Below are 22,674 nucleotides of genomic sequence, written 5' to 3' on the forward strand. Positions count from 1 at the left end.
GGCTGTTAAATTAAATGAGACTTGCACCATGATCCTATGCATTTCCTCAGAAATCAAAACAATGGGATTGAGTGATAAGCGTGTATTGAACAGTAGCCTTGCAACACAGGGGTTTGCACGTTTAATTGGAAGATTCCACTTCTTAATGAGACTTAACCCCAAATTAGTGTCCATATTAAGACTACTCCTTAACGCTTTTGGGAATGCAACTTAAACACTCAGTCAGCCATAACTCACTTGAAAGGGAAGTTTAAGGCAACGGTTGTGTAGATGCCACAAGGAATTTGAGAACCAAGAGATCGCATTATTTACACTGATTGTAGCAGATCTTATTTACAAAACCCTTTAGCAGCCTCGTGAAGGAGCCATCGAAGGAGGAGGAAGCTCTTAATGTTTATAGCACACCTTTAAGGGGCTCTCTTGACGCTGGGTGATGGCGACAGAAAAGGCAAAAAGATCCGAGATCCCCGTCTAATCTGCGGGGATTACATGCTCTATTTGCGGCATTGCCAGTCGCTACCATTTATCAGACGAAGATCTGACCTTAGCTAGAGAGTAAGCGGCTACGGCCGCCTAGCTAGCCTGCCGGAGCATCCAAGATTAGCCGAAGAGTCTGCTGGCAGCCTGAGGGTACACCTTGGCAAGCGCCTCTAAAACGGCGGCCCCCGAGGCAAAGCGAGCGAGCTCAAGGCTTCCACCTGCTGCATTGGAAAGGGAACTATTACACATGCCCACGCGGAGACGGAAGCAGCCTCTTTCCCCTCCTCTCCCCAATCCCGCCCTTCCCGTGGTTACGCAAACACAAGGCCGGGCGGGAGAAGCCGGGCTTGGTGGAGAGCGCGAGGCGAGAAGCGCTCTCCGAAGGGGCCTCCAAGCGCCGGAGCGGTAGCGACGCCTTCTGCCCGCCCGGCCCGCGGTGAGTACCCGAGCCTTGCTTGCCCCAGGCTGCTCGCCCTCCCGCCTCCTCTGCAGGGAGGTGGGTGTCGGCGGAGCCGCTGCTGCAGAGCACCGACCCGCCGCCCTCCGACGCCTCGCCGCGGGCTGTGTAACCACAACAAAGCGGGAAGGTGGCGGGCGTGTGCCGGCGTTTCCTCCGACGTATCGGAGGAGCATTGGCCGTAGTGGCGGGGAGAGGGGGCGGTCTGGCTTTTTCCAATCGAGGAGAGGAAGGGGTTTGCCCTCCGTCCGACCCCGCCTGCATGCAACCAATTTTCTGCGCGTGGCTAGCCTATATGCAGCCTCCTTCGCCTTTTCGAGGAGCTCCTTCGTTAATCCTCCGTGCAATGTCGCTGCAATAATTATCATTAGGCTTCGGCTTGACGTGCGGGCGGGCTTTTGTCGCCAGCAAAGGTCGTTGCGGGAGGGGGGCGAGTTGCGCGCGATTATAGTCGCTCCCATTGCGCCCTGACGCATCGCGGTCACGACTCAGGAGGGAGGAAACCGCGCTCTTGACAGATGTCTTCCTAGGGAGCCGGAGCCTGTTTGGCTGTGACTGGGGAGGGCAAGTGACGTTTGAGATCTACCTCGAATGGGGAATGCTTATGCCTTTTAGAAGAGTGAGCCTGAAGCCATCTCCCAGTGTTAAACTTCGCTTTGTGCAGGCAAAGGAGCGGTGGGCTTCCTGCGTTCTGGGGTGGACCTGGTCTAGATAGGTAGCAGAATACTCAGAGCTGGATAGGTTGGGCTGTACTGCTTCAGATGCAAGTGATCGTGGGGAGGAAGTCTGTTTTGAATCCTTCATAATGTTAAACATACAAATGCCTCCCTGCAAGTAGAAGTGAGGCAGGGAAGCACATAGGAGACAATAATTCTAGCCCAGACTTCTCTTTACTGTGCTAGCTTTCTACATGTAGGGAGATTTTATTTTTTAAAAAAATTAAAAAGCAATGCATCCACCTCACCAACAGTCTGAAGTGGTATAGATCATTCTACCACCTTCTTCATTTTTCTTTGCTATGGGCCAGGAAGTCCAGATCAAATAAAGCGGTATCCAGGCAGGCTGGAGCCTGCTTCCTTTTGTTTACCTCAATACATAGATACCTGTAGTGGTAAGATAAGAGAGTGGCAGAGCTTTACAGCATCTGTTAATATGGATCCTTTCTTTCTGTAAAGCAGGATTAGACAACCTGTGAGGGACGCGGGTGGCGCTGTGGGTTAAACCACAGAGCCTAGGATTTGCCGATCAGAAGGTCGGCGGTTCAAATCCCCGTGGTGGGGTGAGCTCCCGTTGCTTGGTCCCTTCTCCTGCCAACCTAGCAGTTCGAAAGCACGTCAAAGTGCAAGTAGATAAATAGGTACCGCTCCAGCAGGAAGGTAAACGGTGTTTCCGTGCGCTGCTCTGGTTCGCCAGAAGTGGCTTAGTCATGCTGGCCACATGACCCGGAAGCTGTACACCGGCTCCCTCGGCCAATAAAGCGAGATGAGCACCGCAACCCCAGAGTCGGTCACGACTGGACCTAATGGTCAGGGGTCCCTTTACCTAGCCTTTCATATTGTTACAAAAAACGGGTGCCTGCCCCTCCCACTGCCGAGCAGTGGGAAGTTTGTGTCTTCATCCGTATCCCAATTAATCAAAATCCTAACATTTATTCATTCCTAGGGACGCGGGTGGCGCTGTGGGTAAAAGCCTCAGCGCCTAGGGCTTGCCAATCAAAAGGTCGGCGGTTCGAATCCCCGCGGCGGGGTGCGCTCCCGTTGCTCGGTCCCAGCGCCTGCCAACCTAGCAGTTCGGAAGCACCCCCAGGTGCAAGTAGATAAATAGGGACCGCTTACTGGCGGGAAGGTAAACGGCGTTTCCGTGTGCTGCGCTGGCTCGCCAGATGCAGCTTTGTCACGCTGGCCACGTGACCCGGAAGTGTCTCTGGACAGCGCTGGCCCCTGGCCTCTTAAGTGAGATGGGCGCACAACCCCAGAGTCTGTCAAGACTGGCCCGTACGGGCAGGGATACCTTTACCTTTTTAAGGTTTAAGGGGAGTACCCCTTAGTCTATAACAATATACCGTATTTACTCAAATCTAACACTCACCTATTTTGGCCAAATTATGTTGTGAAAATTGAGGCGCGCATTAGATTTGATGGCGCATTAGACTCGAGTAAGTACGATATTTGTTGGACTCCACCACCCATCAGCCCCATCCACCATTGCCAGTGGTCAGGGGTGATCGGAATTGTAGTCCAACAACATTGGGAGCACAGGTACCCCACTCCCACTGTAAAACATACTTCCCATGACTAGAATAGTCTGGATCAGTGTTGCATGCCTGCCAGCGTGCTTGCCTTCTGCGTACACACAGTCGGCATCACATGCATCTGTGAAATGTTCTCTGCATCCTCCCTCGCTTTCAGCAATGATACTCAGGAAGCAACGGTGGCAATTATCAGACATTTTAAAAATTGTATTTTTCTATGTTGCATTTCCTTGAGCTTCCTATGGAAGCATTTTAGTGGCTTTCTATGTGAGACTTTGCCAGGAGCTGTCAATACAGCGTGGTAAAGTTTTGTGCACCTTTAGATTATATGAAAATGTTAAACTCAGAATGGAAACAAGCAATTCCATGCAATATCAAATTTCCTTATGAAATGGTGGGAAAAGGAGCAACAAAATCCCCTCTAGGATCATTATTGTCTTTTTTAAAAAAGATAAATGATTAACATTCTGCATAGACTTAAAGTTGGGCAGAGATACAGGGATGCAAACTTAAGCAGCTCTATAAGACCTCTAGCTCCACCTACGTTTCATATCCAATCCTTCTTCTTTAACTTTCCGCATGCTGGCAGAATCCCACCACTCCAAATGGTTAGGTCACATTGAAAGCGAAATCAGAACCTGTGGCCTATCACTTGAGTTGCTGCTTATGCTCCCACAATTGGAAGCATTCTAGACAATCAAGTACAGAATCCTGGAGATTGAATTCCAAACCCTTAGTTGCACAGCCAATAAACCCTGTTCCCCATTGGGGTTGGGAATTCCACCCTCTTTGGCCAGGACATTTCATATTTACACCAGCTGTACGATCCCCACCTACTCAGAGCTCTTTCCCTCGCAAGATTTAATGTCTTATCATCTGCAATTTTGCAAGGTAGATTTTTGAAAATCCCATACTCTGATACTGCCCTTGTGGCACAAAACAGGTTGAATGCATCACACACATTTTGTTTTATTGGCCATTTTATGCAAAAATATATGATAAGTATTTGGCCCCCTTATTGAAGGAGGGGATTTATCACACTGGCTCTTCCAGGGTTTTCTATCTGCTGAACAATTGTAGTAATGACGTTGTGGAGAATGTGGCAAGATTTTTGAGTGACGCCATGAAATTACATCACCATAGGTCCTAAGAGCCATTTTCATACCTCACAATGTTTGGACAGCTTTATCCTAAAGTATCTCCTACTATGTTTTGTTAACTGTATTGTGTTCTGATACATGTATAGAATGCACTTTTTCTATCCCAATAAAGGAGATTGACTGATTGACTTGTAGTTGTAGAGTGGGTTTTGAACCTATATTTTTTAAATTCTCTGTTAGTAATTCTGGTGTTCCATTTGCAGGAACCGCATTTCAGCACCTTTTTTTGGATCATGGACCGTATGTATGAAGATGTGTCGGACTGTGAAGTGGATCACTCTTTCTTCGATAGTGACTTTGAAGAAGATGCGGCGAGGAAAGGAGCAACAACAAAAACAGATGAGAAGGGAAATGGTGAGCACACACAAACGGAAGATACGATTACAGGCAAACCTGGCTTGAACACGGAAACCAAAGTGGTGGAGGATAACTGTACTGAGGAAGAAGACAAGGCAAATAAAGATACAGAATCTCAGGAGGGGGAGGAATTAATCAATGGTGCTTGTGATCCTGAAAATGCTGTGTTGTCGTTAGCTTCTCTAGATTCAGAAAAGGCAAGTACATCTGGTAGGATTTCAGCACAAGGTAAAGGAACGCATGGAAAAAATATTTCCTCTCAAGTTGACCAAATAGTTAAAGCATCTGAGGAAAACTACTATACAGATGAAGAAGACAGTAGCGATGACAGCAGAAACCAGAGGGTTAGACTTAAGTTGTGTAAGCAGTCTAATAGTGCAAAGGTTAGCAAGAATATTGCAGTCAGTTCCTCCTCGTCTTCCTCCTCCTCACATTGCCTATCCTGTAGTTCTGATACAGACTGCTCAGATTCAGACGGTTGCTTGTCAGACTCATCCTGCTCTTCTTCAAAAAAGAAAAGCAAATGTAGCTTGCCGCTTCTTTCTCTGAGACAAAAACCCAGCCCAGGAATTAAATCGGTGGAAGTAAAACCGAAGCTCGGTGACTATGCAGAAGAGTCTGAAGATACTGTGACTGATGTGACTCCTCTGTCAACTCCAGACATCAGCCCCATCCAGTCTTTTGAACTTGCAGCATCTAATGATAAGAAACTAAAGGTTAAAAGACAAGAAAATGTGAGCCAGGAGTTATATGGTAAGCATGAGGTGCAAAAAGCTTTACACTTTTGAGGAGAACAATTACAAGCCCTGACTGAATTTCTGTTTCTCCTTAGAACCCGACTTGGATCACAAATGTCATCAAAAGGTCCTGCAGGAGGCTGTGGACTTGAATCATCTTTTGAAAGGTGACATTTTCTTAACTTTAAAAATATGGGATTTGCTCTCTCAAAATAATAACATTCCGATAGAATATGTATGTCTCTGCTGTTCTTTCAGATCTGGATAAACATTTTCAGTTTTTTCATTGAGTTCTATGGAACAGCAATTGTTAACAAAAATATTTGTTTGGTAAAGTTATTATTTAGATAGACTGCACTCTATACACGATAAATGTCTTTTCAATTTATTTCTGTTTATTACATTTATATTGTGCCTTCTCTCCAATGAACTCAAGGAAGGACACAGAGTTTTCCCTGTCCATTTTATACTTCCATCAATGCATATAAGTTGCTATGGAGGTTAGGCTGATAAATAATTACAGGACCAAGGTTTCCCCACGGTGCTTAGTGATTGAGTGGGTGTTTGAATCTGGGTCTGCCCGGCCCATCTGTGCAATTCAGAGTAGTAGTAAAAATCTGCATGGCCATAGTAGCATAAATGACAACATATAACCTCTGAAGCAGACTCTTGATTCTATGTATGTATGTGTTTAAATAGTACATTGCTAGCTAAGGTTTGTAGTTGAAAAGAGAACCTGAAATTTGCAGCCAAATTCTGTGGACGGCTTAGAAACTAAAGAGGCAGTCAATGGAAGACACTTTTTTTTTCCAGCAGAGCTGCTACGGCCCAGCCAAAAAAATTACATTCAAGGGGGACTGGGGAAACTTGGTTATCTCCTGAAAGATAAACCGGGTGTGGTGATCCTAGTTCACCAAGGCCCTCCCAACCCAATTTTCCTTCTACCCGCTTTCGCCCCACAGCAACAACCAGATCTCATGGTTCATCATAACAATGGACACTCAATGTATATTTATAGTAAAGTTATTATTTTCAAGTGGCAGTTTTCAGATGTTAGGATGCTTGTAGCTTATACATGTCAACCTTTTCTCTCCTAGCAGAGGTTCATTGTTGAATAAATTACTGAGAGGCAATAATCAGTGATGACTCAATGCTATGTATTTAATTAAGGTGGCTTTACTTGTTATTGTGAGGTGATCATTACAATTATCAAATTAATAATGAAACAGGAATTCAGCATATGCTTGTCTATTAGTTTGTGGTTCTGGTAAACACATCCAAACACCTTTCCATGTAAAAAAGGAAAAGAAAGCATCAATTACCTTGTAGCCTAAAGCATCAATGCTCTATTGGACTCAAACTCTCTCAACCCATACAGAGCCTTCAAGACTTTTTATCTCCCTGTCTTAAATTTGCCAAAGTATTGCACCCATGGTAGCAACTATTCTGAAAATCAACTAGAGGTATTGTTTTAGAGGGCAAACCGTGAATATGGGAAAACTCCAGGACTCTGTAAAACTTCCCTTATTTACTGCAATAGAAGTTTAGTAGTTGTACTCCTTGGGAAGACGTGATCAAAAGTCTAGATGCTGCCTGAGAACTGTTTGAACACAATGTACTAAATTCACTGGTATGAAGTAGAGGAAATGTGTGCTGATCTCCTCCTGCAGGGCAAAAATTGATAATCCAAGCATATAAAATTGTCATGTGTATGAAACTCTGCTGTTCAGAAGTGTCCTCAGTTGCACATAAGTTCACACATGCCTTTCCTCTGCAGGAACTATCCAGGTGTCAGTCTTGGGGAAATAGTATCTGATATTAGCAACACAAAATTACGTACTTCAGTCGTAAACTGAATGTTACATTTTTCAGGCACTTTTGAAAGAGGGTGATAAATCAAAAGAGCGAGGGGAGGGTATTCCAATTAATTCTTGAAAATATATTATATATAAAAAGAAACTCAACATAAAATAAATATGGATTATTAACCATTTAAGTCACTTTGATGTAGAATGGGAGTACACATTAGCTTAATCATGGTTTTTGAATGTTTAAAGATATTTTATCAGATCAAGACTGAAAAGATCTCAGATCATCATTGCTTTAAAATGTGATGCTAGAACACTATTCATATCCTTTGATAGTGATAAATACTTATTCATCCTCTTGCACTTGAATTCTGGATAGACTTATTTTCAAGGTAATATTTCTTCTGTTCTTGCATCACTGGTAATTTGGTTTATGAAAGGGTATGTTCTTTAACTGTTAACACTCCAGAAGAGCCTTGATAATGTATGCATCTTTTCTCAGGTGAAGAGAATTTTATTTTCTTTCTTGCCAGCAGCCCCAGAGACAACCTGAAACCTCATTTTAATGTCTGCTTTCTTCTCTCACATTGCATCTTGAGATTGTGATCAGATGCAGACTCCATCTGTCATCCAACTTTTCCCTTCTCCGCCTCCCCGCTTGCTTTGTTTGCCATCTAGCCTAATATATAGTTCCTGCCTGCTAATTTGTGGCATTTGGGTTGACCTAATAAAGGTATTGCCCAAATACAGACTTTGGATTTTTTTCCCTTTCAGCCCAACTTCTCCTTTTGCATACCTTTTTTCATGTCACATATTTACACAATGCAAAGACCACACTGTTTTAGCCTCCTGTTTAGCCTCCAGTTTTTGTAATGCAAATATAAAAATGTCCTGTAGATGAAGGGAGCCGTTTGCCTGTCTCTGAGCATAAGTGAGTTAGAATAGGACTCTTAGAACAGGCTTACTCAACCTCAGCCCTCCAGATGTTTTTTGGCCTACAACTCCCATGATCCCTAGCTAGCATGACCAGTGGTCAGGTATGATGGGAATTGTAGTCTCAAAAACATCTGGAGGACCGAGGTTGAGGAAGCCTGTCTTAGAATGCAATTGGAGCTCTCTGAACACAGAGCTCTGGGTCAATTAGCAGAAGAGGCTGCTTTACTTCTCAGTAGCTCATTACATTTTCTTGACAACTTGTATTGACTCAATTGGACATGCACGTCAATGCATGATAGGGAATGGAAGTCTCCCTTGTACACAAAACAATAAACGATAGAAATTAGCACAATAAACCACAGATTTCAGTTCCCCCAGAGAGGACACTTTCCACATTATAACTCATTCGGAAGAGCAAGTACAGCCCAGTTTTGCAAAAGAATGGGAGGAATTATGTGTCCTGCGCTCTCTTTACAAGTTAAATGCAGCTAAGCTGCAGAATTTAGCATAAATAAATAAATTATTAGCTATTAATTTTTTAATGGGAGGAATTATGTGTCCTGTGCTCTCTTTACAAGTTAAATGCAGCTAAGCTGCAGAATTTAGCATAAATAAATAATTAGCTATTAATTTTTTTTTTACCGAACTTCATCTAAAGATCACAGGATGATTTACAATATAAAAACAAAAAACTACATACCTAGAACATAAATAAGAACAATAACACCCCACCTACATGCACAGTTTAAAAGGCCATAGATTGCTTAATTAGCCAAAGGCCTGGGAGAGGAGGGTTGTTTTTGCCTGGAACCTGAAGATAGGTAATGAAGGCGGCAGGTGAGCCTCCCTGGGGAGAACATTTCACAAGAGGGGAGCCACCACAGAAAAGGCCTGTTCTCATATTGCTGCCCTCCAGACCTTTTGCGAAGGAGACACACAAAGAAGGGCCTCAGGTGATGATCACATAGGCATGTCCTTTTGTTTTAGAAAAGTTTTTAAAAAGTTAAGAATGTAACCAATCTAGAGATAACACCAATATGACTTCAAACGTTGTGGAATGGTTATTGGCTGGAGCTGAGGATTCTGGAATTAGTACAAATATATGTAGTTTGTTGAATGCTTTCTATCATTTGATTACACTGCTCTGATATGAGATGTCCGGTGCCAATCTATTATGACGCACTGCTGATGTCATGTAAGCAGATTCTGTATTATGACATCCTGGCAGTAATCATTGCAGCATCAGAAGTGTTTCAAGAGTTGAACAGCAGGAAAGAGGATTTCTCCATACAATTAGACTTGATATAGATCAATGTGATGAAACATCCCAGGTTTCAGGAATTTGCTGGCAGAAATTAGGTGAGTGCTGTAGGCAGAAATTAGAGAGATGAATTTAAACTTTAAGGGGCAGCATCAAAGAGAGGTTACTTTAATGGGCAAAATGTTAAACATGACTTGGAATATGTAACTAAACATTTCTGTAGTCAAAATCAATCTACATTTATTTTGTACAGCACCTAGCACATAGTTTCATCCTAATCCTGGAAACTGTCTGGGTGCTGCCATAGACCACCTATTTAATGAAAATATGTATACTGTACACATGCTATATGTAAGCTCTGGTTTTAAGCCAGGTTTTTCTCCAGAAAGATTTTGCAGTCCATGGATAGGTGCAATATTCTAAGGATATGTGAAGTTGTTCATGGTAGTCTGTTGTCATAGTCTTGGTTCCAGTGTCTTACCTGCAGAAGCGGATTGGGCAGGAAGAACTGTAGATTGGTTTTGGCTTATAGATAGGTAGATTGGCTTATAGTTGAGACACATAGATGTATTTATCCTGGGCGGGCATAGCTAATATCGATGGCATCAATTGTCATTTTATAGTGATCACAGCTTTCCAGTACAATTTGTAAGACATCTTTGTTTTGATTATCTCACAATTGTACATAAAATATATTTGATAGTGAAGTCCCTTTTAAGTTCAACATGATCACCCTAACAAAGTTTTAACAGATTACATTAAGTACTGTATATCCCAAACTGCCAAACCAACTGGTATTGGTTTACAAATACCACCCAAAATATTTTCTTATTTGTGACCATTTTGCGAAAGTTGCCAAAGAACATGCCTGGGGCTTGACTCCTTGGTGCAGCTGAATCAGACAGCTATTAAGCTCTGTGCTGATGTTCATGCATATTATTTGTTGCTGGACTCGTCTCCCTTATCCCAAACTAGCATCCCTGGTAAGGGATGATGAGAGCTATAGCCAAAAAACATCTGGAGGACCATAGTTTCCTTATCCCTGTTCCAGATTGTTAACTTCTACCCATGGTGAAAGGAGAAAACCCGGTGCCAGGTAACAAATCAACAATCTCTTAATCAGGGTTTTTTTCAGCCGGAACTCACTGGAACTTAGTTCCGGCACCTCTCATGTGGGCACCATAGCCATTCTAAGAGAAGGAGGGAGGTGTTCATGATGAATTCCAGCACCTCTTTTTCTAGAAAATTAGCACTTCTCTGAATGAATCTATAGTAATTGTGGTGATAGAATATTCTTGAGCACATTTTTGGCTATATGAAAGCACTCCTATGTTATTTGTAGGAAGGGGGCCAGAAGTGGAAAACTTCCTTCTTGTGCCTTAGGACATTTGTTTTACCTTTGTTTATGATGGCATTGCTTATGAAGCAGAAGCCAAGTGTTCACAATATGCACATTTTTAACTGTTCTCAGTGAGGTGTAGGAAAGATTAGTCTTGCACAACTTCACTGTATATTATATCTAGCAACAATCATTTTAATCTGCTAATCTAGGAGTTTTAAGATTTCACTTCGTTTCCTAAGGTGACCTTGTGTTTCAGTATTAAACAATACATTTTTAACTGTCCTCCATAGGGACTGTATGATAGAGCAAGACTGGGGTGCTTTATCCATTGCAGAGAACTAAAGCACTCTAATTTAGAAGAAATTATCTATGTAGAAGCTTCAAGCAATGAGGGGTTGAGATGTGTAAGTGACTCTTTAATATGCAATATTTAATAGTTGTTTTGCCACATTCCAATATGTAAAGCATTAGAACAGAACATGTAAAGGTTGTCATTGGCTAAATAACCACACAACTGTACTATAATAATATAATATAGGGCTGTTTTCATGCTTTTGCTAGTGTGCACAAACTATCATGCAGGCATAATGTAATCTTTTGATTTAATTTCACTTTCCTTACCTAGCACTCCACTGCCAGATACAAAACAGTTTTCTGTGAGTAGAAGGGCACCTTTGAATCAAACCTATTGTATTTAACTGAAGTACAGGTGGAATAGTGGTAACTTAGAATTGTATACTGATATATTGGGAGAAACAGCACATGGAAGAATAACACTTTTAATTGAGTTTAATTTCACACTGGCATGAAATTCAGTACTAAGTAGTGTGAGAACACCTTTTATTAATTTTGGGAAAACTCTTTTATCAATTTTTGTGATTTTGCTGGAAATAAATCATTCCCTTTCTTTACTTTATGCATCTCATGACACTGTTCCCATAGCTGCAATTCTTCTACCAGTTCTTGGTATTTCGCCCCAAGTGAAGATGGGTATTAGGATGGAACAACTAGCTCTCTTTGCTATATGCATTGGCGTTTCCTTTTAGGTTTCTTTCTTAATCCTGGCTTATAATTTCTTATCAACCTAGCAGTTTGAAAGCATGCCAGTACAAGTAGATAAATAGGTACCACTGTGGCAGGAAGGTAAATGGTGTCTCTGTGTGCTCTGGTTTCCATCATGGTGTTCCATTGCGCCAGAAACAGTTTAGTCATGCTGGCCACATGACCAAGAATGCTGTCCGTGGACAAATGCCAGCTCGGCCTGAAGCAAGATGAGTTCCACACCCCATAGTCGTCTTTGGCTAGACATAACCATCCAGGGGTCATTTACCTTTACCTTTTTTACCTTATCATCATCATCATTATTTATTATGTTTCTGTTCCACCCTTCCTCTCAACATAGCCCGGGGTGGCAATCAACTAAGCAGCAAAACATAAAATAAATTATATTTAAAACCCCTTTAAACATTGAGAATAGCTAAATGTTTTGTTAAATAGTTGCATACCCCTACAGCTAAAATCTCTCTCTCTTTCCATGAACTGAGTAGCCCTTTCCCAAAACTACTGTTTGCAGTTTATCATACTGCTTATTATTTCAATCTTGGTCACCAGTGTAAGGGTTTAGAGAGTCACGTAGAAGCTTATCTAAGAGTAATGGAGGCCCCTATCCATGCAGAGTTTCTGAACACACCATTCAACACACCATATGTTCCCTTGATTTCTGTAGGTTTTGAACCTAATTAAGATTAAAAATTTATGTACCACCTTCTGTCTGCTTTTACTCTTGCCATTTAACTCCCTAAAGACAAATCAAACTTGTTCAACAATTTCAGAGTCTCTAACATCACTGTGGGTTTTTGTTATACTTACAAGGGAGTTGCCTGCCCAAGACACACATCTTAAGGCTACCAACAGTTGCACAGTTGTCTGCTTTCCTGCAAAGTGGGAAGCATTTGATTTTAAATTCCAGTCCATGGTTTACTTTTGAGAAACTAAACAGCAAAATGTTACTGGGATATGTATCCGTGCCAAGTATAAACTCTGCCTACTGTAAACAGATTAGTTGAGCAGTCTCATATCCATTCAGCAGAAAGTAACAGTTTCCTTTCTTCATATGTGGTAGAATTATAGGTTAGAAGTAGGCAAGATACTTCGTTGAAGATGACCTAAGCATTCCTGAAATCATCAGTAGTCAAGGCTTTTGCTCAGAGACAGTATACTTCCTACAATGCTAGAAGCTGAATCATGGAAATGAAATGCCACAATCCCCAGAATGAAAAATGCAAGGCAAATGTTGATAAATGTTTGTTTAAATATTGTGTCCTATTTGTAGACCCTTTGCCATGTCACCTTGGGTTGCTTAACCACACCTCTGTGCCTAACTCAGTAGCACACAAGGTCGAAGAACAGAGTATCTGGTGTTTGAAACTCTAAAACATACTGTCCTTGGCTAATGCTCATGTTTCTTTCAGCAGTGTACATATTGCCAATGATGAGAAATGTAAGTTGATATAGTATGGTTCTCCAAGTATGGAGAGACTCTTCCACAGCAACTGCCAGTATAGGACATCTTAACTCAGGGATCACCAATGTGGTACTTGTGGGTAGACTACATGTGACTACAAGGTCCCTTCTGGCGTCCCTCTGCCTGCTGAAATTAGACTTGAAGCATTTTGCTATAGCTAATAAAATAGGTTGTGATAAGCACCCACAATAGTATCTCCAGTTTGCAAGTGTGCCTCTGGTTTTAGAACTTTATCTTAACTGCATGTACATTTTCAAAATTATCTATATTACCAGCTCACCATGTATTTCTAGATGTGGCCAAGTGCTCACATTGCCCAGTTCCAGCTCATGTTTAAGAATTATAATGCACATCAGATCTTCATAGACCCAGCTTCACCTATATGTTGGATTCCTCCTCAAGTATACTTCTGTGCTATGTCATGACTTTTTATGGTTTACATGCATTCTGTTTCTTTTGTTTGGAAACAAATGAGAGTTGATGTGCCTCTTACACTTGGAGCCTAATATTGCAACCTTATGCACAATTTTCCAGAACTAAGTGCCATTGAACACACTGGGATAAATAACCTTGCAAAAGAGTGCACTGCAAATATTCTTCGATGCCATGGTAGCAGCAGTATTGTGTTCTCTCTAGGCTAGCCTTACCCAATCTGGTGCCCTCTGAGTGTTTGGGCTGTAACTCTCAGCAACACAAGCCAGCATAGTCAATGGTTTGGAGCATTATGGGAGTCATAGTGCAGCAACACCCACAGGACACCAGGCTGGAAAAAGCCACTGTAAGCTTTTGCTCCGTATGCATGTGTTGCCATTTAAAAGCTATAGGCTGAAAATGAGGTGACCCCCTCACTTAAGTTAACTGGTTAAATCTGAACTCAGATATTTCTGGATTTCAAGTGAAGATATACAACCCCCTTCATATATGTTGGCTTCTCAAAGGTTTATTTGTTTTTAAAGCTTTTCTGCAGCTGGAGAAAAAAGAACAACAGAAGCTGGTCTTGGATCAGTCCTCTATAGGGTCAAGGAAAAACTACTCTTTCACAAATGAGGAAGTTCGACAAATTGATCGGGAGAACCAAAGGCTCTTAAAGGAATTGACAAAGCACTCTGCAAAGCCCAGGAGCAAAAGTGCCTCGCTGAAGAAGCCTCCAGGCCCAGCACCAAAGATGTACCACAGTGCCATCAACAGGCAGAGAGAGCAGCAAAGGATTGACAGAGAGAATCTGGTTAGTTGAAGTTCTTTCGTTTATTAAGCGGAGTTTTGTACCTGCTAAGTGCATCTATTACAATTTTTAATAAGTCATTGAGTAGTGTCATTGTACTATTGCTATGATTTGGAGATATGTGTCATTGTAACATCCGCCACATCCTGTCCATGTTCAACCCAAGAGGGAAGAGGGGGAACCAGCCAACCAGAAAATAAAAAGCAGTATAAAAATGGCATGCCCCCAGCATCCCTGGAAACACAATCGCAGTCCACCATTGTGTGAACTATGAAGTCCACATGCCACCCACACAGAGAAGGAACCAGTGAACCCCCAGCAATGATACAGCCCCCAACTGCAGTACACACTACCATGGTGCAGCACACCCAGTCTTATCGGCTGCAGTGCCATAGTCACATCTCCCTCCTCATTGACCCTGTTCTATGCCCTTCTTGAGTACTTTCCCCTGGCTGGAATGTGTTCCTAAATTTTGATAATTCTTCTTGGGCTGCGTACACACTGTACCTTTAAAGCACATTCTTTCCCTCAAAGAATTCTGGGCACTGTAATTTCTTAAGGGTTGTTGGGAACTGTAACACAGTGAGTGGTAAATGGCACCCAGAATTCTTTGAGGGAAATAATGTGCTTCATATACACTTTAAAGGAATAGTGTGCATGATGCCTTATTTGTCTGGATGCACAGTTGTGTATAAACCTTTTGACTCTTTTGCATGGCTGAAATGCGGCCTACTGTATACAAGGGCTCCACACCACCGATAAGGAGTGGGTTGGAGGGATGCCTATCTACCACTCCCTAGGAAAAAAAGAAAGTTAACTTGAGAAGTTCTTGAACTGTCATCTTGGTAGCAAGGAAGAAGAAAAACAAATTATGTAGTACCAAGAGAGTACATTAATAGTGTGTCAATAGCACGAAGAACGTAGCCCACAACATAAAATGAAATGGAAATAATTGAGGCGATAGCTAGCAGTCAGTTTCATTATCTGTATCTTTGCTTGTTCCATTACCATTGAACCATTGTTGTAACCATAGTAACACATATTGAGGCAAATGGAAACTCGCATTTCCATGTAATAGGTCTTTATCTAGAGCTGATCAAATAGTAATATAATGTAATTTTGCAAAGTATTATTACATGCAGGAACAGAGAGAGTTTGATTCATGGTCTGTCTGCTTTTTGCATAAGAATTCTGATCTCTGCTAAGGGTTTATGAATCCTAAATTTGCAGTAAATTATATAATGTACTCTGTCTCTCCAATACTCAGGATTTTATTTTTAAAATTCCTATACTAAGAAGTCTAAGCACTTGATGCCTTTACTTGTGTATCCCCACCCTGCAATCCCATTGCTCTGTTGGTCTCTTTCTGAACCTTCACAGGTTCAATTATATTCTTTTGAGGTGCAGCAACCACAAATGCATACAAATATTCTGGATGTAAATTCATCGCAGAATGGTTTGATGACATTATGATACTGTGATTCCCACACACACCCTCTTAACACACCTGCAGTTGCATTATTCTTCATAGTATCAGATATATTGACATATACACATATTGGTGAATTTTGTGCCGTGAGATTAATCCATGCACATTTTCTTCATCAGGGCTTAAATTCTCTCCCAAGAGCTATAGACAGAAATATCTGTCCATGTTTTCACCAAGAGGCAAATGAATTTGTTCTTTGCTTGTTGGTTCTTTTGATATACTGTAATTGCATTGAGCTCATATTTCCCAATTTTAGCAACCACATCCCTTGTGCTCTAAATGAAATAGATTGACCACACTTGTTCAGAAAACTAGTGATCTTTCAGAAGATTGACCTAAAAGGTTCTTTTTTGATGAACTCTAACTACTGAGTGTTCAATTTCTGTTTTGGTTATTTAGCATTTCATTATAATTACCTAGGTTGCATTTATACTTCATTTAGTTATTGGTACATGGTTAGCTTGTCTTTAGTCATGGGTCCCATTCTAAAGTCAATTATCCTTTTAAATCTTTTTTTCTTCATATCGTATTTTTCTATATGCATTCCTACATAGGGGAGCAGATCTTCCATGTTGTTTTCTGCTACCCTTCCTAGATAGAAACACATTTACAGGTTAAAACAAAGTTTGTGGCTTATTTTGAAGTTTTAATTTTTCCTCACTTGGCAGGTGTCCTTTCAATGTGACTGTTCAGCATCAATGTAATTTGCTGGCCTTGTTCAGATATAACACTAAGCCATGGTTTAGTGTTATGATAACAGCCCACAGAATGCCTCAGGCCTCCATCCTTCTCTCATTGGAGCCATGAGGTTCAGAAGCTTTCACTTCCATTTTAGATTAACTGCAATTTGTCATGTTATCCAAACTCTGACAAACTAATTAATTTTAATGCTGGGTGTTTTTTCTGAAACAAGCCAAATCATGGTTGATGAAGCTGGCCTGTTTCAGTTAATCATAAGGAAGATTAACCACAGTTTAGGGATCAGGCAATGAGCTAAACTGCCGTTAATTTAAAGTGGAAGTGAAAGCTTCTGACTATGCCATAAGAAGGAACCCACAATCTCAAAAGTCATTGGGGCTTGCTCTTGTAATGCTAACCTATGGTTTAGACTGAGTTATATCTGAAAGCAGCCTTTCTGACAATTGATACGTAATAGCCTCAGGACGCTCTTTCCTGACCATTGTGAAATAACTAGTTATATATAATTTACCTTATAGCATAAATTTTTGTATGAGTAAAATTTCTACTTACATTTTAAAGTAACCTTTTATTTTTACATTCCCCACTGCTCTAGATTACAGTCAAAGCCCTTTCTTTGCCACTTCTCTCTATTTTCCCCTTAATACATTGTTAAAGTAAGTATTTGTTCAGTTAGTGCAATAACATTTTCCTGCGCTCTCCCCAAGCACCACATCGATAGCAATGTAAGTTTAAATAAATTTTGAAATCCTCAGTCTAAATTGATTATCTCCTTCCCTTGGTTTTATGAAGACAACTTTTTAAGCACCTTAATCCAAAATTTCCTTTACTGTGCTTCTGTTACTTCTCAGAACCAAATATCAGACTGCAAACTAATTAATTAATTTTTTTTGTTAAATGACAGTGGAACTTGTCCTTATATTAAGGAATATTTCAGTGCCAACTGTTAGTAGTAGCAGTGATACAGGGTAGTATTTAGCTAAGTTTACTAAACAGGAGTAAAATGCTAACTTGCTAAATTGAGTTGAAATCCAATGCAAATTACCTCAGCAAATTAACCTCATTTGTTTATGGAAATGTTCCAGTTCATTTTTTTTCTGGAAAGTTCACAGCAGCACTTATTTTTTAACTGTATTGGGGAAAATGAACCAGTGCCAAGTGATACAGGATATTCTGTGTGTTCTGGACATTTTTATATAGACAGCTGTTTATACTGGACAAAAACCAGTTTCCTGTTTTTCCTGTGACTGTTGCATGTAAACAGAATTGGCATCGTGAAGTCCATTGCTGTAGCTGAAGAGAATTTTCTTCTAGAAAAGCATTTCCTCTTTTTTATTATTACATTTTTAACTTGCCTTTCCCCCTTCTTCTGTGAGGTAATCCTGACTGCAAGATTTTGACTGGCCCAAGATCACTCAGATGTCTTTTAGGCAGGGAAGGAATTTGAACTTGGGCTCTCCCTAATCCAAGGCAGACATCCTTTCCACAACACCACACTGAGACACAAACACACTATCTCCTCCCATACTTGCCCATAATAAATATTCAGATTTTATATGACCCACCAGTGGCATCAAGCAAAATGACTGCACTGATGTGTCTGATAGTTTTGGGTTTTCCGTTAGAGAAGCAGGGATAAAAATCTGAAAATGTGGAGTTAAGGTATGAGATAGAAATTTTATTTCTAGTTCAACTAGCTAAAGAAGCTAAATTTAGATTTGAAATGTACTCTTCTGCCTCTGCTGTGAAAAATAATTCTGGTTTCTGTTGCAAATTAAATTAGAGGAGACATCATATAAACAAAGCCAAACACCTGTCCAAGAGTCCAGTGGCCAGTTGTTTCATAATTCATGTGTAGCTGGTAGCTTCAGTGTGTGGTCTCCCTCACATTTGACTTCCATTTTGAATAAAGCACTGTTGGGGGGAGTAAGTTTGAGCTTTTAAAAAAACAACCGCATTTATTTAAGTGCCAAATATAAAAAAGAAGAAGGAAAAAACAAAGAAAGATCGGGGCAGGGAGATGGGGGCAGAGAGTGACAGTACACGCTGTCTACACAAATCAAGAATATAATAACTACGAGTACTTCCTTCCAAAACTAAACACAGAAGTCGGTATAAGCCATCTAGATAGGTATCCTCATGAAATTGGTGTTTATAAAAAAATATGTTCAAATGTAGCAAGGGTGGCGTGGCCCTCAGGTAGTTGATCAATGGATGGTGTGTGTTTATTCTTGCAAGTTCAAAATACCTTGGCAACAAGAAAGGCTCACAGCTTCTGCTTTCCTCTCATTAATCCCCATGCTTATAGGAATATTGTTTAAGAGTATCTGAACATAAATTACAACAGGAGTGGTAACTGCAGCGATTAGATTACTATTTGGCCCTCACCAGTAAACGATACTTAAGCCACAATACAGAAAACAACAAAATTCACAACCTGACCCTATTAGCTGATCTAATGTATAAACCCGACAATCACTCCAACGTTTGACACTGCTTTTTTGTTGGTGTTTGAATTAGGCTGGTAGGAAACATAATGCGCTACTTTACCATTTAACTTATATCAACAACATAAAATTTGGCTTGGTTTAGTTCTTTAAAAGTAAGCTTTTCTGCTGCCCATGATTCCCTAAAACAAATTACCGGTCTATCATAGCAAAGAAATGGTATTCAGCTTTAACTAGTTATGATAACTGCTATGGATTTCCTCTAAACAAAAAGTAATATTTTTAACAAATTAAATTTAAGGCTTTTTTGAAGAGGCTTGAAGCAGTGAAGCCGACGGCTGGTATGAGGCGCTCTGAACAGCTCATGGACTATCAGCGGCAGATGAGTTACCTCAGTTCTGCTCCCTCTCCAAGGCGAGGGAAGTCTGCCTTAAGCCACCACAGCCCTTCTCGTAAGCAAAGTTTGCGCTTTTCATTATGTATTTTTTGTAATAGTGAACCATGCTTTCAAGTATACATGCATAATCCTGGATGTCTTCATCCCCCAGTCTCAACATGATTCAAATGTGTGAAAAGAAAATAAGATTACTAAACCCCAGTATTTAGTCCCATTTGCAACTTGCATTGCTCTGTGTGTGTCGCCCTTCATGTCCAGCTAAGCATTGAGAGTTATATGGGGAGATGAACAAGTCCCATTCTCAGATTTTTCTTGCAAACAAAATGCTTTGGGCAACATGACTACCAAATTTCATCCTTCTAGCGAATGTTGATTAATTCTAGAGTTCAGGTTCCCTCTTTTAAAGGAAGTCCGCATTACTGTTCAGCATCTTCTAGTCCCCTGGAGTGTTTTGGGTTAGGGTTACTTGTGACTAAATTTCAGATTATTATTTTTTGTGTTAATATTTTATGGAAAAAGAGAAGAAGAAAAGAAAAAGAAAAAAAACAATATATAAATATTTACGGGGTGGAAAATCAGATTTCTTGATTCTGTGGGGGTACATTTCAAGAGCGAAATACACATTACAGGTTGGATCCAAAGTGTTGCTCCAAATGTCCTAAATCCTCAAAAGTGGCTTTTTGAGGGTTCAGAAGACAGCAGCAGAAAGCAGGCATGGAGAAAGCCCCTTCCCATGAGCTGAGCCCCATTTGCAATTGTTAAGACCCTAACCCAATATTTCTGATCATAAAACGTGGAGTTGCTTGCATAGATTTTAAATGGCTTTGTTTTTCAAAATGGCAGAGTTATGCAAGCACCTTTAACACTGTCTTCCCTTATCTGTGTCCTTCCCCACAGGAGGTGCTTCGCGAGCATCCAGCCACAGTGCATCTAGTACCGTGAGTCGGAGAAGTGAAAGACCCGTTTATGACTCATCCAGTGGTGCCCTGCAGCGATTGAAACCCACTAGTATTCGTGCTGCCTGGCTCTAAGTTATTTGCACTTTGCCACCAGATTATTAATTCTGATGTATTTGCAGGTTGCTGTAAAGTCTGTGCAAGAGTATTGTAATATTCACTGTTGGTGATTAAAGGACACTGGAAAGTGATATTAACTACAAACAGATACAACACTGATTATTATTGTTGTTGTTTTTTGAGCAAGCAAGATCCTTACTATATGTGTTGGATAATATCTTCCCAATCAGTATTTCTGCTAATGATATATTTGTATAAGAAAAGTGGCACTGTAATTCTTATTTATGTTCTTCAGTCACAACTGAAGTTCAGATGTGAAGAGTAGAGGGTGGACTTGTAGCACTTTTGGACCAGTGTAAAAGTGTAATAAAAAAATGCATTTCATTTTTCATTGTACAATAAACATTTGCATTGGATTAGTTGCTCAGTCTTTTGTTTCTTACAGTGTAGCTGCTGTTTTTAATTTAGCACAGTCAATTTATGCAGTCTTCAAGGAGAATTACATCGCTGGTGTTCAGTATAATTATTTATGAGGTCTTGTGGAAATGGTAGAGTGACAATATGCAGTACAATTCAACTCCGTTTCTTTCTGGTGATTCTTGAAATGGTTCTGTTTGGCTGAGTGCTTTCAGATGAGCTTATGCTTTGCTGCTGCTTCCGTGTCACATTCCAAGAATGATTTTTGATCAGGTCTCCATGCTTAATACTGATATATGTTATCTTTAAATGTTTTAATATTACATATATCCAGTAGCAGTCAGAATGGAGGGATGGAGGTGCTTACATGACCCTCCCCTTGCGTTGCTGTGCCCTTACCAGGAGGAGCAAGATAAAGGCGTATCTGATGCGGTGTGAACATGCTGGCAGGAGCACCAGATGTGTTTGCACCCCATAGGTCACCTTGCTTCTCTGCCTCTTCGTAAGGTGCAACCATGCTGGTGACGGGAGGTAAGCACCACCAACCTTCTATGCTGACCCTTACTACTTGTAACTTAAGCAGTACATTTGGTTTTATCCATTGTCTCCCGTTAAAGCTTGGCAAACCTTTTGTTAATTAAACGAAGCTCTCCTTTTTGTGGATTAAACTCAATTTTGACAGTGATTTTAATGTCTTAAGCAGTAAACATTTAGACAGTGATGTGGAAAAGAGTAGCCTCTGTGAACTAAAGCTCTCTTATTGACCTTGCAACGTAACTAACGTTTTGATAGCTCTGCCAGTGTGAAGTATATGGACAATTATGCTGATTGAATGGTTCTTTATGTAGAGTTTGACTGTTTCTTGAATGAAGTACAAATGAGCAAGCCATCTTCTGGTTGCACTGTTGTTTTTTTTAAAAAACTACTAAGCACTTTTAAACCTTTCCGTGACTTTTTTCTCTTCATAGAAAGCACAGTGTGTGCTAGCGTTAAACTGTATCATCTTAAATGTTTTACTTGATTGATTATGGAAGACATGAAACTTGTATGTCACTCTTTTTAAAGCTTTAAGTAAAGGATTAATTGAATTACATCTGTGTTCAGCATTGTACTTCCTTTCTGTGAATATTTTATCCAGATATAAACAAAATGAGGTAAATTTGGAGCTTAAGTTTAGTAAGTCTGTCATAGAGTCAAATTCCCTTCCTTCTTCTAATTAAAGTTCTGTCTGTACTGATTGCCAACTCTAGCACTCCGTAGCAATTTCCCATTATTCTTTGATATAGGAAATAATGTTTCCACCTGAAACACAAGTTCTATTGATGGTGTATTTTCTGGGTAGCTTTCTGGTTTGTTTGGAGTATGGTAAGCCCACAACTTGGACACATTTAACTTAACATGCAGATTTATGCTCATGGCAAAAAATTGAAAGGTTGCAGGGTTCCAGGAAAAATGACTTTGTTAATCCCCACCTGCCACTGAACCCAGTGACTTTTGATGTGATTTTGGCTTTAGTTGCGATCCCCGTAACTTAAACCCCATGTAATTTACAGGCCTACTGTAGATTCTTGCTAGTATCAGAGAGTTGCCTCGCACAGTGTGAAGGAGCAAACACTACATTAACCACACAATATGTATGTGCTACAGAGAACCATAGCCTATCTCAGCTCTTTA

The 22,674-nt window shown here is 40.6% G+C and overlaps 1 protein-coding gene across 2 annotated transcripts; it reads left to right on the top strand.

Moving 5' to 3' along the window:
- Nucleotides 1-747: 747 nt before the first annotated feature.
- CFAP97 (cilia and flagella associated protein 97) lies at nt 748-22,091 on the top strand. Of its 2 annotated transcripts, XM_053402595.1 has the most exons (6): nt 753-916; nt 4,552-5,458; nt 5,538-5,609; nt 14,270-14,538; nt 19,472-19,622; nt 20,465-22,091. In XM_053402595.1, the coding sequence occupies exons 2-6, from the start codon at nt 4,582-4,584 to the stop codon at nt 20,596-20,598; spliced, it is 1,503 nt and encodes a 500-aa protein (XP_053258570.1). In that variant the 5' UTR covers nt 753-916; nt 4,552-4,581; the 3' UTR covers nt 20,599-22,091. The 2 variants fall into 2 exon arrangements, with proteins under 2 accessions (XP_053258571.1, XP_053258570.1); XM_053402596.1 differs by lacking the exon at nt 19,472-19,622 and having other exon boundaries at nt 748-916.
- The last annotated feature ends 583 nt before the right edge of the window (nt 22,092-22,674 follow it).

The sequence above is a fragment of the Podarcis raffonei genome, chromosome 9 (assembly GCF_027172205.1).
Source record: "Podarcis raffonei isolate rPodRaf1 chromosome 9, rPodRaf1.pri, whole genome shotgun sequence".
Lineage (NCBI taxonomy): Eukaryota > Metazoa > Chordata > Lepidosauria > Squamata > Lacertidae > Podarcis > Podarcis raffonei.

Bases quoted from the DNA above. Each gene is read 5' to 3' on its own strand.
- CFAP97 (XM_053402595.1), top strand. From the start codon at position 4,582: ATGGACCGTATGTATGAAGATGTGTCGGACTGTGAAGTGGATCACTCT. The intron at 5,459-5,537 runs GTAAGCATGAGG...GTTTCTCCTTAG, and splicing joins TGTGAGCCAGGAGTTATATG to AACCCGACTTGGATCACAAA. The intron at 19,623-20,464 runs GTAAGCAAAGTT...CCTTCCCCACAG, and splicing joins AAGCCACCACAGCCCTTCTC to GAGGTGCTTCGCGAGCATCC.